Raw genomic sequence first — 17,707 nt, forward strand, 5'->3', positions numbered from 1 at the left:
ACTCACTGCAGTTGGATTCATCAGAACCATCTCGACAGTTCAGCAGTCCGTTGCAGTGTTGAGAATTGTTGTAACAGGCCCCATTGGCACAAGTCTTCTCTGTGCAACTTGGGTATCCTGGACAAGATCAAATTGACACAAATTGACTTAAATGCAGAAGACATAATATAATACATGCATAATTGCACCTTTATAAACTAACTTTGTTGTATATTTATGGAACATAGCCTACTGTGAACTTGTGAAGTTGTTCACAAAAGTTCACCTAACTTTGCTATCCTATATTACAATTGAAAACATGTCCCCAAAAGCACGCACAGGAACAAAAGGCACCAGCTACTACGTCACTGACACGCTGCAACACGCTGCAACACACACTGCAACAACACACTAACACGACACAGCCTTACCCTCCGCGTCGATCCACGGCTATCTCCTCATGTCGCGCCGCACGCCCACAATCAACAACACCCGCGTAAAAACTGTCATTGCACTGCCACTACAGCCGCCTCCCGTCCACACTCACAAACAACATCAATATCAATAACAAACACAAACACGCCACAAGCACCGACACCCCCGCCTAATTTGTTGCCAGGTCTATGAAAACTAGCCCAGAAAAAATGCCATTCAACACGCTACTTACAACTCGCTTACAATTCGCGGACCTGGCAACACTGCATCCTGTTTTCCCATTGGCTACGGTTGCTACAACACGCATTTGCACTGCATCTTGGGAGCAACACAGCTTAATGTAGGGGTCACCGATTGCTGTGCTACATCCCCCTCATGCTCTCACCACCCCGTTCGGCTACACCACACACACTAACCTACACCATTCTCCACATGCAACACAGGGCCCTTATTGGCTAGCCCCCTCACATGGCGATCCCCACGCAACAAAACACAGCCAGCCACACACACACACACACCCACCCACACACACACACAATGCCCACGTTCGGAAATATCGCACTGAGCGCACTGTGCAAACCTGGCGTGGTACAACAACAACAACAACACTACACGCACACGCGCGCGCTGCAACAACACACAGCTACGTACAGTGTGTGTGTGTGTGTGTGTCTGTGTGCGTGCGTGCGTGCGCGGGGGGGAATTTGGCTCGCCTCGCGATGCAGCGCAAATGCCACTACACTACACAGGGCTCGACAGTGCGACTAGGTACTCGCATTTGCGCCTTACAACATCACCGTGCGAGTTGTAACATTCACTTTGTACCACCGGTGCGACTACACAATCCGAACTTTCAAGCTACAACTTGCGCAAATTACATCCACACGAATGTGTCACTCTCTCGGTTCTGCACCGCTGCTGGAGAAGTATAGCACTGTCGCAGGCAGCGCAACTAATCCCCCCCCCCCCCCCCCCACACACCACCGAGACGGAGGAGAGAGAAGAGAGCGAGAGAGACAGAGAGCACACACGTGAGTCCTGCACATTATATTGACCCTATATTAATTTGTACAACCTAGCAAAGCATAAGATATGATGGTTTGGAGAATAGGCTGCTCTCTCTTTTTACAAGACATAAGCCATTGCATACAGGTTCTCAACCTTTTCAATTTCAAGGACCCCCATAACTCTGAGAGTAAAACCAAATGGACCCATAAGAGTCCCATTTGATTCCATTTGTACAGTATCACAGTTAAACGTTATAAAACAGTCCATTTGGTTCCATTTGTACACTCTCAGAGTTACAGACCTGTAGGGTCCACTTGGTTCCATTTCTACACTCTCAGAGTTACAGACCTATAATGGGTCCATTTGGAACCCCCTCAAGGAACCATGAGGGTCCCTGGAACACACCTTTGACAGCCACTGCTTTAAATCTATACATAACTAATATAGAGCATATTTGATCCATTTATTGTTATGGATAAGAACAACAACACTACACGCGCGCGCGTGCACGCGCTGCAACACAAAACAGCTGCATAAAACGCGTGTCACTGTGGACTTCTGTATCTGTGGACTTCTGTATCGCAACGCGGGGCAACGCAACTCTGGGATGAGCGGGCCGAAGGCCCGCGAAATTCTAGTACTATACAAGAGAAATATACATATGGTACTCTTTTTGAGTGGTGCAACCACTCCTATAGACAGCTATGTGTGTCCCTGGCTGGGTCTGTCCGAGCACGAAATAGCGTTTGGTTGGTTTTCACAACCAAGTGTCACTGTTGCGCAGCCTAACACACACATACATATTAACTGTATATATGATGATTTGGGGTGTTACAGTACAGTACAGTAGAGGGACCCCCTGGGGACCCTCACACGGTAACTCTGTCATTTCTCAACCATTTTGGACGCAGGGCAGCTCGCCGGAACCGGTCCGGCACCCTGGCCGCTTTCATGTGGGTCTGGAACTTCCGGGGACCCCCCGGGGACCCCCACACGGAATGGCACCACTCACTTCACACAGGTGTGATTTTTTACTCTCTGTTTGCTCTTTTTTGCACTCTATATTCTATCCCTTTGTTTGCTGTTATATTATATATATGCTGCTGCATTGTCTGATGGAAGCCAAACAAAAATACGTTTTACTCTTATGTACCTGTACAGAAGATGTAACAATAAAGTACAACCTTGATGAATTAGAGTGTATATTTTGTCTATTTATAAAGTTATAAAGTAACTTAAATAATAGAAACCATTATTCATATTAATTTACTAGTGATGGGAGATTAATCGGCAAACACATCGGTATCGGCCGATTCTAGTTGTTTTTATATTAATCGGCATCGGTTCGATTAATCAATCAGACCGATTAATTAATCGGTCTGATTAATCGGTCTGTCTTTACAGATAAACAAGCCCAAAGTAACAGCTTGAACATATCTACAAGCTCACAATATTAAATATAAAGGTATTTAAGTTAAATCTGACTTGCCTAAGCCTGCAGTGCAGATATACATATATTTTTCAGAATGGACAAAATTATTATAATTTTTCAATACAGAATGAGATCATATCAACATCGATAATATCGGTTATCGGCCATAACAGCAATTAATTATATCGGATATCCATATCGGCCAAAATGTCTCATCGGAACATCCCTATATACCAATCGTACCAAAGTACTACAACAAAACGATAACACACGATCAATGTAAAAATCAACAACAACATTGCAAGCCATTATTACATGTTGCCCACTGTTATTTCTTGCTGGGGTGAGGTTTGCAATACAATACAAAAAATGTGAAGCTGAATTATTGTAAAAGGTTAAAGGGGAAAGTCTACTGCTTTGTTATCTCTTTAAAAAGACTGAAAGACAAGGATGAATAAGGACAGGAATGTTTATTTGAACAAAGAGATTGTAAAATGTTTTCTGATCACATGTTTGTCATGTGTAAAAGCTAATAATCTTGCTTGAGTATGACAAACAGAAGCAGCATGGTTTGACTTTAATGAGCTACAGTTCGCATAATATAGATTGGGATTTTGTTTAACATTGCTTTAAAGAAGAGGAATGCGATATCATGGTGACACTTTATTTCACAATGGCCAGCATATTACTCCGGTGACGTCATTCCTCTATGTGTGTGATGTCAGTATGGGGGGTAGGCTACTTTGGTGGCGTACTGGCAGCATAAACACATTTTGGCACTGAGCAGTTTGTGAAATGATGTCCAGACACATGTGCCCATGCATCCACCCACCCACCGGCACACACACGCACGCACGCACGCACGCACGCACGCACGCACGCACGCACGCACGCACGCACGCACGCACGCACGCACGTTTGACCTAGCTTAGGTCAATTTTTTCATCTCTCTCAATGTGGATAAAAGTGTAAGGTGGAGATAGATTCTCTATTTGGACCTCCAACGGGCAAACTATTTGCACTGTGTGAATTAACAAATTGATAATCAATGGTGATCTTAATGTCTTACTGCAATTGTTCTCATCTGAGCTGTCGATGCAGTCATTCACATGGTCACATTTGTACGTGTTGGGAATGCACTGGCCCTCTTGACAGGTGAACTGGTCTGGACTGCATGTCTGTCCTCCTGAATCAGGAAGATGAGGAAGAAGCTTATTCGTATCAAAACAACTCCTGTTGATCCAAAGTGTTCAGCAGAACAATACATAACGAGACATAGACATACATGCAGCACAAAAATGTACAATCGGTAATAAAACAAAAATAAGAAACCAAATCAACCATTTTAGTTTAGGGGCTGTAACAGCAAAGGCACAGTCACCCCTGAGCTTGAGTTAGTTCTTGGGGCAGACGTAGCCCCAATTCAGCTGACTAGGGACCTAGCAGTAATAGGAGAGGTTAAAGGGTCAGAAATGTACGTGAGGGCCAGCCCATTTAGAGCTTTAATCAAAATATTAAAAATAAGTGTAATATTATTTTTGTTGAAGGCTGGGCCACCTAACCAAAAACAAAACCTACAGGTTTTCATTACCCCCAGGGGTTAACTGGGGACGGGGAGGAAGTCCTTTTATGGTCAGCACACTCTATAGCAGGGAGGATTATCACAACAAAACAAAAAAAGTGATATTTGAATTAAGTGAAATCACTGAATATACCTTTAACGTTCTAGGTCATATAGCTAGTAGTTTAGTCCTTACAATTTAGAATGTGAAATTATTATTATATCATAACGGTTTGCTGTAGTTTGCAGATGAGAATGTTCACGAATCACAGTCATTTATAACAGTTAGTATTGTCACTCACATCCACATGTCTTAAGCTATCATCATTTTATCTTGAAAAAATACATTTTCTTTTTACCACAGTTCCTCTGTTCGTCTGAGCCATCAATGCAGTCTTCCTCCCCATCACAGACAAAGTCCAAGGAGATGCATTCACCGCTCGTCACACACTTGAACTGCTGCGAGGTACAAGCTGGAGGCGCTGCCACACAGAATACATTGAAAACAGTTCATAGTCTTTACATTGATCCTTCAAATATTTGAGCCCTTTATAAGAATTAGGGACAACATGCCTTAGTTCACAGGTTACAGTAGTTAGGCTACAATAACTAGTAATTTATGTATTTGGTAAAGTCTGTGTTGCTTTCTTTGAATTACGCCTGATTTTTGCTTAACATACCAGCAAGCTTAACAGCCTTGTGGTTAATGTCCACCATGAGACTGGGAGGTCGGGGTTCATTCCCCGGCCGAGTCATATTACCAAAGACTATAAAAATGCATGGTACCCAATGCCTCGCTGCTTGGCACTCAGCACCAAGGCTTGTGGATAATTCCCTGCAACATACTAACATCATGTCCAGGCCAGGGGTGTGTAGTGTACTGCTACGTGCATCATGGCAGGGGGATATAGCCTACTGTACTGATATGTGCCACCTCACACTATAGAAACAGGAGGCTGCTGGCCTACAGTATGGGCCACATGGATCGTGAACAGCTGGTTCATATACGGCTTATACTTATACTTATCTTTAACGCCAACCCTACAAGAACACAACACATGTTCCATTTGGGACGCATTGTGTGCTTGTAGAGCTGCCATGTTCGGTGGGCGACGGCATCATAAAATTGATCATAAATTAGAAAATTGGAGACCAGGCAGCCATGGCGGCAGGGATACTCACGACAGTTGAGTTCGTCAGAGTCGTCTATGCAGTCTTTAGTCCCATCACATCGCCAGTCCATGTCGATGCACTGTCCACTGGCGCACTGAAACTCCCCATCATCACACCCTTTTGAAGAATGGATGTATAGTGTATGGAGAGTAAAACAGTTCTCAAACATTTTTTTAAAATGTTTTAAAAAATATATCAAAATGTTTTGAAAATAGCAGAAAGCGTCTCTGATCACTGATCAGCTCTTTTCAAATAGCCACTGTATAGATTAAAGTGGATTTCACTGTGTAAATGATAGACTTTATTGAATTAAATGGGGCAAAGGGATCACCTTAGAAAGACATACAGTAATTACTACAGTACTGAGTGGATTATAATTGCTAACATTCATTATCACTGAATTGAAAATATTGTTTTATTACTTCCTTGAGAAATGATTTATCATGTTTATGACAGTAGTAGCGACTGGTTTTGTCTACTGTGTTCAACATTTGGACCTTACGCATGTGACTGAGCCTTTAAACTATAGTTAATTCTTGACCATGAATGAACAGCTCCTTCTTTGACCTTGCATCAATCTGCAGAACTAGACACAATGGCCTCTACTGGTCTGTGTGGTTCTGAAAGTGGGGACTCCACGATGTCCTCAGCAAAATGAGGAACTGTTTAATTTCACTATTATTTCCCTGGCTGGAAGTTAGCCAAAAGAGAGTATATTGTAGTATGTACTGTGTAAGAAATAATATGTACATCATACATTTCATGTTATCTCCCCACCTACAGTTGAATTCTGTTTACTGAATCTGATCTAACAATAAATATCTTCTGTTACAAAATCTTTTCAAATGGGGGTGTCCATGACCTATATGCATCAATGTGGTCCTTGACATGTTTGAGAACAACTACTCGTTCAATAAAGAGGTCAGGGGAAAATGCACTTATATTGAACCTTAAATAATGATTGATATTAAAATAATATATTTTAAATATGTTGCTTGTTTAAAAGCATATAAAACACATGGTTCACTAATGAGTCATAAAGATGTAATATGTGAGTTTTACAGTTATATCAGTAATCATTTTATCAGAGCAGGTGTCAGTTTTACATCCAATTTGAGATTTAAACTTTTTTCAATTATTACATTATCCAACAATGATAAATTCATAAACAAGTTTTGCAAAACCAATAGTGCAATACACAAAATTATAAAGTCTAATCCATATTACTAGAAAATACATTGTTTTTAAAAGAGTATAGCCTATACAAACCTTGAACAAGATGGATCCCTTGGAAGAGTAATAGAATAGACAAAATATTAAGACCTTTAAGGTCCATTACTGAATGTCCTGGGGTTTAGTTTTAAAAAATCGATACAATCATGCTAAATACTGTATGTACGATGAGTCCCTTACATCCACATAAACTCAATGAATGATGATGCCTGCAGGAGCAAGAAGTCCAATTATGCATGAAACACAAGAATACAGCATTTTATGGGTCTGTCTTTTTCATAAACTTCATCTAAGATTAACTTTTACCAGTCGGGATATTGGCTATACGTCAGCAAGAAATCACCACCACTGGTCATTTCCATGTGACATAGAAGCAGGAATTTAACTCCTCCTTTGAAAATAGCTCATCCTATTCATATAGTGCATTTGAACATATTTGGGGCTGCAACTATCGATCATTTCTTAGCAATTATTATATTGATTCATTTAGACTAATTGTTTTTTTCAAGCATGTTTTTGTAATAATTTTGGTAATTTCTTTAATATATCAATGAACCAACATAGACAAATTCTAGTGTTGTGCACGAACAACAAAATGAATAAGCTACAAGCTCACAACACATGCTGACTCATGAATTTGTAGATCTGATCTTAACTGTTTGAGCCCCTAAACACATTCTAACATGAATGTTCTACCACTGTATCACAGAATTTCTGTGATACAGTGGTAGACAGAATATACCCAAATAACACCAAAACAAAATAGCTGATGATCTTAAAGTGACACTATGTAACTTTTTCATGAATAAAATGTAATTGTGGCCAATCTGTAGAATAGAAGAAAGAAGAAAAACAACAAAAAGTGTTGTACTGTACCCTGCCCATGTTTATTGTCATGACTTGTCACCATCCGAGTTGGCTTAATTTGTCCGAGGCTTACAGGTCTATACAATTTACAATTTACAATTTAGGCATTTAGCAGACGCTCTTAATCCAGAGCGATTTACAATAGGCAAGAACAAAAAGCATGGGAATACATCACATATGTAAAAATGCATTTATCGCGAAACATGCGTAAGCTAAGAACGTGACTAGAACATATCTATATAATGACACTATACATATAAACTATAACTAGAACATATCTATATAATGACACTATACATATAAACTACACATATATGCTATACTATGCTGTACATATATACTATGAAGTGCTATGACTACATACAATGCACTTATTGTGCTGTCTACATGACATGCTATAAGTCTGTTTCAAATGCTATATAAGTCTAAGAAGTGCTGTCTAAGGGGGGTAGGGTAAGTGCTATGGGCCATGATGGAGTCTGAAAAGGTGGGTTTTCAGACTACGGCGGAAGATCGGGAGTGATGCTGCAGTTCTGATTGCAACGGGAAGTGCATTCCACAGTTTTGGGGCCAGAAGGGAGAAGAGTTTGGGACGTGTGGAGCGTTGTCCCGGCGTTTTTAGTGAGGGTACTTCCAGCTTCCCTGCGTTGGCTGATCTGAGTGCGCGGGAGGGTTTGTAGGGTTCTATAAATAAATACTTTCTGAAACGTCTATGGGAAAAATGAATGGGAAATTCTCTTCTGGGCCGCTCGTCGGGGGCGGACTGCGACACTCTTTTGGTGGCCAAGGAATTGCCTTAAATATGTTCCATCATTCAGTGTGTATAACACTTGTCATTCAGCGTCACAAATGTTACAGTAGCTTTATTATACCATTACCATGTTTAAACTAGTTTACTGTACACAGTACAAATGTATTGCAAGCATTTATATTTAACTGTTGTTTGAACACTATCTATAATATCATCAGTTTCATCAACAGGTCTGACTACACCTATTTGCAGCATTTAGGCAGGTGTAAGTAGCCTAATCCAAATTAGTTATCCCCATTTACAGCAGAATTCAATTTAATCCAAAGCAGTGCACTGATTCATTGCTCAGGTGACAAATTATTTACTTACTGACAGTGCCAACACAGGGGATTTCTGAGCTCTCACTGCATGCCCTCAATCAACCCTAATTACTTCCTCAAGTTAACATGTGACCACCTCACAAAAAGGTCCTGCTTCCTGGCCAGTTCACCAAGGCTATGAAAGGTACAGTCGGCCTACAGGCCATTGACGCATGAGAGTCAAAACTGGAACCGGAAGTTCGGTGAAATACATTGGAGTCCATGGCAGCCAGCTGGACTAACTTGTGAACAAATTTCACAGATGACAATATGGAAGAGCAGTTGTTTTCCAATCTGCACACTATATTTTATATTTTATTGAGGCATCTATAAACCCTAACCCCGTATGGCGATAACACATAGCATAGCATTTGAAAAAGTTATGTTAGAAGTTAGAACCCATGTGCTCATGTGTACACAGTGGTGGAAAGTAACTAAGTACATTTACTTAACTAAGTACTGTACTTAACTACAATTGAGGTATTTGTACTTTACTTGAGTATCTCCAATTTCCAATACTTTTACTTCTACTCCACTACATTTCAGAGCCAAAATTTGTAATTTTACTCCACTACAATTATTTGAAAACTTTAGTTACTATAGTTATTTTGGAGATTTTATTTTTGATTAGAAAACATAGGCCTATATTAACCACTTCAACCCTAAATACATTTCGGCCATTTGAAAATAGCAGATCTACAAGCTCACAATGCGTCGCGATGCGACACATTATGAGCTTGTAGATCGTCTATTTTCTAAAGATTTTGTACACATTTTGAACTTGTGAAATGGGACATTCTGCAATATGAGTACTTTAAGTACATTTTGATGCCGATACTTTTGTACTTTAACTTGAGTACATTTTTAATACAGGACTTCTACTACAGGGGTTGAAATTCCGTAAGAGGGCACTTTTGGACAAAAATTGTGAAATGCAGCATTTACTATGGTGAAAGAAATGCCGAAAATAGCAGATCTACAAGCTCACAACGCGTCACACTACAACGCGTTGAGAGCTTGTAGATCAGCTATTTTCGGGGCGCAACCCAGCACTTTTTAGCTAGTGGAGATGCGGTGTGCGACATGGATTTCTAAACTAATTTTTTTCAACGCAAAATAGGCCTACTGTGTGTTCAAGTTCAGGAGACTTCGAAAAATTCTCCTGAATGCTGCCTTCTGGCATGCCATGGAAAGGAGTGGCATTTGCATTTCTTTCACCATAGTAAATGCTGCATTTGTGGTCTGGAAAGGGCAGTTGTTTTACAGGCGGGTAAAAGGGCAGGGGCTGAAGCCCCCTTTGATGTCTAAGGCCTGACTCACACCTTCGCATCTAGCATACAACATTGATGCATGCTAGATGTATGAAAGGGTTTGTTTACATCTTGCCCCAATGCATTTCCAATGGAAGTCACATGGTTTGACACAACATTTGTGTTGTACGGCTTTCGGCTGTGTTTCGACTGCCCCCCACCCCCTCATACAACACAAATGTTGTGTCAAACCATGTGACTCCCATTGGAAATGCATTGTGAGCTTGCATCAGTCAATACGTCTCATACAACAAGCATACATCAATCTGTTGCGAAGGTGTGAGTCAGGCCTAAGGCCTCACTCAGACCTTTAAAACATTGATGCATGCTTGTTGTATGAATGTTGTAAGTGTCATGGCCGCCCCAATGCATTTCCAATGGAAGTCACATGGTTTGATACAACATTTTGGACTACAAGCTGTTGTATGGCTTTCGGCTGTGTTTCGACTGCGCCCCTCCCCCTCATACAACACAAATGTTGTGTCAAACCATGTGACTCCCATTGGAAATGCATTGGGGCAAGCTGTATCACACCCTTTGCATACAACAAGCATACATCAATCTGTTGCGACCGTGTGAGTCAGGCCTAAGTGTGCACGTACCTGAAGGTGTACAATACATCTACATTGCAGTATTTATACTTTTACTTTAAGTAAAACATCTGAGTACATTTCCCACCACTGTGTGTACAGTTGTTCAGAGGTAGTGTAAAATAGAAATAGGCCTACTCAAATAAGCATACATGAAAATGTTTCAACAAGTGAAACATGGTGAAACAACCATCATTATGTATTACTTTTTAAACACTGTAGATCTGATGAGCTGCTGAAGTGTTTCGCTTAATCAGCTGGGTGAGGGGTGCTGACGATGGCACTTTGGATTCAAAAAAAGTTTTCAAATACTTTCTCAAATAATGTGGTATTATGACCACAGCTTCTCTTTGACCATCTGAATTAAGTTAAATCAACGATCAATCACAAACAGAGCCCCATTGAACTGCATTCGGTTTTGTTTTAAGCTATTCTAATGACTTGGGAATAACTATGTGCAGGTAGCTAATATCATTGTATAGACTATAGAGATAGAGGGTATGTACATGCATAAAGTGGTAAAGTTAGTGACAAAGTGAGTTTAATGTCGTTTAACGTTGTTTAATTTTTTTGCGACTATAGGCGTTCCCGCATAACTTCTGGGTTTAATGATGATGTCACACGCATACCCTATTCATAGGAGATCATTTCCTAACTGCATCCAACCACTTCCATTTCATTTATTTATTGCAAGAAACACCAATCAATTATTTACAAATGCAAATGTGCATGCACACACGCATGCACGCACGCACACACGCAGTAGACAAAAACCTGAAGTTATGCCTCATATCATAAACTCCTGACTCTCAAGAGGAAAAGTCTATGAATGCCTTCTAAAATAAATACATCTCTATACATTTTACATGTGTACTCTTATGTCGTAATTAAACTGTAAATAATTGCTAGACAGCCTATGAGGTAAAGTTCAATTAGATGATACAGGACGGTCAATGAAGACATATTCAGTATTTACCTGTACAAAAGACAACTAATACACTTTCTCAATGAAGGGGACAATCACTGTGTTTTCACAGCAGACAAATTGATGGGCAAAAGCAGCTGAAAGTAATACATTTACTTTACTGTACATTCTAGGTTACAGTCATTTATTATTATCCACATGTGGGGGAGGTACTGTGCACCGAAACGCATGGGCATTACAGGAATACAAAAACAAACAAACCGCAAAATCATATATCAAATAATATAAATAAAATTAAAATAAATAACATCAGTGAAAATGTTTCAAAACCATATTTAAAAGAGCATACAGTCAGGTCAATTTTGTGAGGAAAGATATTTTTGATATTTTTGAAACAAGACCTTGATGATAACTATGATAACTATGTACAGGTGGAAGTACCAAAACAATCTAAATACGGGTTGGGCAGTCATCTTCTCTCCCTTTGACCCGTTGACATTGATAGGTGGTTGACTGATCTAGGATCTGTTACTGTACCATGATGGGATTAAATGTTTGTTTTGATTCCACATCTGGCTTTCCGTTTACCCGTAGCTCAGTGGTTCCCAAACGTTTCAGCCCGTGACCCAAAACAGAAATTAAATTATTGGCCCGGGACCCAAATTAATGAAAATGAAAATGAAGATCTAGAAGCTCACAAAGCTTCGCACCACGTTGTGAGCTTGTAGATCGGCGATGCTCCGGGGACCCCCCGGGGACCCCCATACGGTAACTCTGTCATTTCTCGGCCATTTCGGACGTGGCGCGGCTCGCTGGAACCTGGCCGGCACCCTGGGCTAGTTCCTGTGGGTCTGGAAGTTCCAGGGACCCCCCGGGGTCCCCCACACGGAGGTTCCTATCAGGCCAAGCAGGGTCCCTCTGGGCCATGCACCTGTCAGTCAGTTCCTACCAGTCTGATATAGTGTCTTTAATTGTGGTTATATCATGTAGTGATATAGCGCTACACTTCATGCTGGCATCATGTCAACTATACAGGATCTGGTTCACGCAACATTTTATTTTATTACCTTCAGCTGTGTTTACTGTACCTGTCAAAATGTATGATGTGGAATTGATTGATTGAATACTTTTGCAGTTTGAAAAACAAAAAACAAAACTATGAACAAATTTGTTTTTTGATTGGTAAATGTCATTCTTCGGTTCAGTGATTGTGAAAACCAATTTGTCGAAAAACCTTTAGACAATATTGGTCTCACCAGTCATGCTGTACACATGTGAAATCTGGGGGTTCGAAAAAATAGAAAAATTACATCTTAAATTTCTCAAGTATATCCTAAAAGTTAAAACCTGTAGTAATATGGTGTATGGTGAGCTGGGGAGGTACCCAATTTGTATCGCTGTTAAAAAGAGACTTATCGGGTACTGGGCCCGGTTGATCGAAGGAAAAGAGAGTAAACTGAGTCAAATAATGTACGACTGTCTGCTTAACCTGTTCAACACAGGTGCCCATGTGTCACCTTGGGTTGCACAGGTGAAGAAAATACTGGACGAATGTGGTATGTCTTACATTTGGTTGGCCCAGAAATGTACTAACATTGACTGGTTGAAGTGAACTGTCGAACAAAGGTTGAAAGACCAGTTTTTACAAAAATGGCAAAGTGAACTCAATAGTATGACATCATGTGACATCTATGTTGAATACAAACAAGAGAAAAATACCTTCTATGTGAAAACCGTAAGTATAGACAGGCTATTTGCAACTTTAGGCTAAACAACACAAGAATTCCAAAGGTCATCGGTAGATATAAAGGACTGGAAAGAAGGATTTGTAACCTATGTAATGAAGCCAGAATTGGAGATGAGTACCATGTTTTGTTGGAATGTAAGAATACTAGCATTATGAATTTCAGGCAAAAATACCTGCCAATAAATTTTTTTACCCACATGTTTAAATTAATTACATTACTAAAATCTGAAAAACAAAAAGTAATCTATAAATTGGGTGCTTTTCTGAAAAATGTTCTTCCACTGTACAAATAGGGAAAGCCTTCCGATATGTCGATGTATATCATGTAATGTATTGTATACTGTTGATTGTATACTTTTATGAATCTGTGCTCCAAACCATGTGATCATGGTTGTGAGTTAAATAAATGATGATGATGAGTAATTGAGTCTCCTTCCATCATCGTGTATGTAGTCAGGGTTGGTCTGACCACTACTGAGCCCGGTTCTGATCATATGTGCACCATTTGGAGCATACGGTGTCGTCTGGCCGTCATTCTGCATGTATGGGCTCCGCATTTCGTACATCCGCTACAATGCAAAAACATTATTTCTTAATTAATTCATTGTTTAACTAATTACAACACTTAATTTTATTTTAGTGTTAATATTTTTTCTCAACATGATGTGTATGTAGATTTGACTGAGTCTGGTGGTTTTACTCACCGTGTTACCGCTTGTGGGAACATGGCTGCGCCTGTGTGTCATCTCTAGGTTGGTGTCACGGTTCAGATTAGGCTTGGCCCGTGGGATACTGGGTAGTGCAGCACCAGCACCTGCTACTGGCTTGAATCCATTGACAAAGAGATCAAATCAGACACGTACTGTACACACTCACCTACAAGCATAGGCCTTCATTCACACAAATTTACACACACTCACCCATAGGCCCGCATAATCCGCATTCACACAGACAAACATGCACGCACGCACACACACACGCACACACTCACCCATGTGCCCAAGGCTTCCGAGTTACTGCCTATGGGGATAAGGTGTTGCCCGCTGTTGCTTGGAACTATCTCCAGGTTGGTGTCCCGTTTCTTAGCTGTGGCCCGTGGGATCCTGGGTAGTGCAGCACCTGCTACTGGCTTGATTCCATTGAAAAAGAGATAAAATCAGACACGTACTGATTTAGTCGGGCCCCGGCGCTGATCAGCCTGCGTTGGCCTCAGCCAATTGATTGCCATGGCAACTCCACACGTGCAAATTGATTACTTAACCACTCCACTTTTCACAATTGCACTCTTCACACACAGGCAGACAGACAAATACAGAGATCTCCATGTGGGACACAGACAGATAGTTAAAACGGGTGCTATGACAAGTTGACAGCGGGTATTATTAGATTCCCCAGTTGCATCGCTCTCAAGTAGGCCGGTGGCCAACAGGCACGTACACATTCACACAGACAAACCATCACGCACACACGCATGCACGGACACACACACACACACACACACACACACACACACACACACACACACACACACACACACACACACACACACACACACACACACACACACACACACACACACACACACACACACACACTCTTGTGCAATAGGCTCTACAATAACTGACAGACAGACACACATATAACCACTGACCCACATGTGCATAGGTCATCACTCACACACACTCACCAGGTTACTGCCTGTGGGGACAAGGTTTCGCCTGCCGTTGCTTGGGGCCATGTCCAGGTTTGTGCTACTATCCCAGACATTGTTGTCAGACATGGCACGTGGGATCCTGGGCACTGCTGCGCCTGCTGGTGCACCCTTGTTCAACTCTAAGGAGCTGACATCTGCACTCTTGGATTTCTTCTGTGAGAGTCTAAGGGAGTGCATGGATTTATATCAATCAACAAGCCGTACATTGAACCAATGGAAAGTTGAACAAATATTAATATTCTCCATTATTAATAATGTTAAGGATTTATGACAGCTTCCGAGTCAGGAGGCACAAAAAAATAAAAAATAAATAAATAATAATATATATATATATATTATCTTTTTTTAATCAGTGAAAATCAGTGAAATCAGAAATGCAGAAGCAGTAATGACTGATGATTGAGTTCGAACTCACTTGCGTGCCATGAAAGGCGTAACGACGAACATTATGAGCAGCAGTCCCGCAAGGACAGGGCAAACAATTGTCAGTGCCAGTTTCCAATCTAAAACATTCCGAGACATCGATGGATGGAGGGAAATTGTTAGTTCATTGACATTTATTATGCAGTACAAATGCCAATCCATAGCCTGCTGTTAACTGACCAATTGATGCACCAGATAACACATAAAGCAGTCGCAGAAGTACTGTAGTACAGAACTAGTAGAACTGTAAACTACAAAAAAATCTGTTTTCACACACTGCATACTTACGTTCTCTGCAGTTCAACCCAGAATACCCAAATGGACAACTGGAAGACAGAAATAAATAGTTAAAGCATGTGTGTGTGCGTGCGTGCGTGCGTGTGTGTGTGCACTGTGCAGTGACGTAGCGTCTGTGGGGGCCAGGGGGCCTTGGCCCCCATGAGGAATTGGACCAGCTGGGATCTCGGCCTCCATGAGGAATTGGACCTGAATATATATATATATTCGCCTCGGTTCGTCCCGTTTGTACCGCACCAGGTCGCGCCGCGCCAGTTCGCGCAATTCTCGTCTTGCATTGACTTTGTATGTAATCGCGCCGCTCTAACCATCCAAGTCTGGCACCTTAACACCTCTTTTTTCCTCACTGTCCGGGGCGGGGGGTGGTGGGGGGTGGACCGCGTTGCCTGTCCTGCTGTACACATGCAGATCAGGCATTGAAATGCTAATCTGGGTGCTTGTTTTCACCTGCCAGGTAGGTAAGGGTTAGCCCCAGTATGCTCCCTCAGCACTACGCTCATTCTGTAGCTCCGAGATGAGGTCACACCCTGGGCCCCTCCCACCGCTGTTCAGAAACGGTGCATGTTTCCACAAGGAACGCTTCTTACACTTTTCTGCACAATGAATCCAAAAAGTGAAGGGCCAGGAACGTTTTACACTAATTCAAATTTAGCCCCGGCCGAGAAAATCCAACTTTAAATAGTTACACGAGCGTTACAGCGGTTGTTTAGTCAACCGCTTCCATGTTTATCAAGGAGGTCGTGCGTGTGCACGTGCATGTCGAGTGAACTGAAGTCAGTTGGAAATTTAATTCTACTTTCAACCAGGGGAGGCGCTAAAGCTTTTCAACTTCCTTGAAAAACATGCTAAACAACCGCTGTAACGCTCGTGTAACCGTTTAAAGTTGGATTTTCTCGGCCGGGGCTAAGTTTGAATTAGTGTAAAACGTTCCTGGCCCTTCACTTTTTGGATTCATAGTGCAGAAAAGGGTAAGAAGCGTTCCTTGTGGAAACATGCGCCGTTTCTGAACAGCGGTGGGAGGGGCCCAGGGTGTGACGTCATCTCGGAGCTACAGATTGAGCATAGTGCTGAGGGAATATACTGGGGCTAGGTAAGGGTATGCATGCATACAGTACTGTAGCCTACTCTGCTTAGGCTACTTGTTTACAATGAAACCACCACCAGCAAGAACACCCTGGCTGGCAACAGCGATGCCAGCCTGCTGTTGAAACCTTCCGCCGTCCCAGCGACAGAACCAGGCGGACAGGACTAGTGCAATCATGACATTTAAACATGCTCTTCTTTTTATAATCTGTGACACGTTTAAAAAGTGTTACAAATGAGTGTTTAGAACCTAAACGCTTGAGTTTAGTGTGAAACAAACATGACGATTATAAAAACATTTCGTCTCTCTGTGTGTGTGTGTGTGTGTGTGTGTGTGTGTGCGTGCGTGCGTGCGTGCGTGCGTGCGTGCCTGCGTGCGTGCCTGCCTGCCTGCATGCGTGTGAAATGGCATCCTTTTATATATTCCTTAAGATATGCTATTGCTAACCATCAGAATAGTGTCGTTTTAGAAGAAAATACAACCTCTTTAACCTCAAAGAAACAAATTTTAAATTTACAAATATAAATCATATAATTACAAATAAATCAACCATCTGATTCTTGTCCTATAATACACAGTATTTTATTTACTTGGTAGAGAGTGTAATTCTAATAAGGAAAGTTTAATATGGCTGAATAAAATCTAATAACAGATATCTATTATTTGTATACACTTACAATTCACATTGGACACCATCCTCCATGGCCTTTTGGCCACTGGGACAAGCTGTCAAAGGAAGAAAAAGACCATTTTTCATGTCCATAGTGTGAAGAATGCTGTCACAGAATCCTTACTTCATTGTCCGCACCAAAATTAGTA

The 17,707-nt window shown here is 41.4% G+C and overlaps 1 protein-coding gene across 1 annotated transcript in view; it reads right to left on the reverse strand.

Moving 5' to 3' along the window:
• lrp2b (low density lipoprotein receptor-related protein 2b) overlaps positions 1-6,924 on the reverse strand; it is a gene marked incomplete at its 5' end in the record, with an annotated part of 65,057 nt that extends 58,133 nt beyond the window's left edge. The window contains 5 exons of the mRNA XM_079492141.1: positions 7-117; positions 3,924-4,040; positions 4,775-4,897; positions 5,598-5,704; positions 6,854-6,924. Coding sequence (XP_079348267.1) covers positions 7-117; positions 3,924-4,040; positions 4,775-4,897; positions 5,598-5,704; positions 6,854-6,924 — 529 coding nt within the window. The remainder of the gene's footprint in view (positions 1-6; positions 118-3,923; positions 4,041-4,774; positions 4,898-5,597; positions 5,705-6,853) is intronic.
• Positions 6,925-17,707: the final 10,783 nt, after the last annotated feature.

The sequence above is a fragment of the Electrona antarctica genome (genome assembly GCF_951216825.1).
Source record: "Electrona antarctica genome assembly, chromosome: 22".
NCBI classification, from domain to species: domain Eukaryota; kingdom Metazoa; phylum Chordata; class Actinopteri; order Myctophiformes; family Myctophidae; genus Electrona; species Electrona antarctica.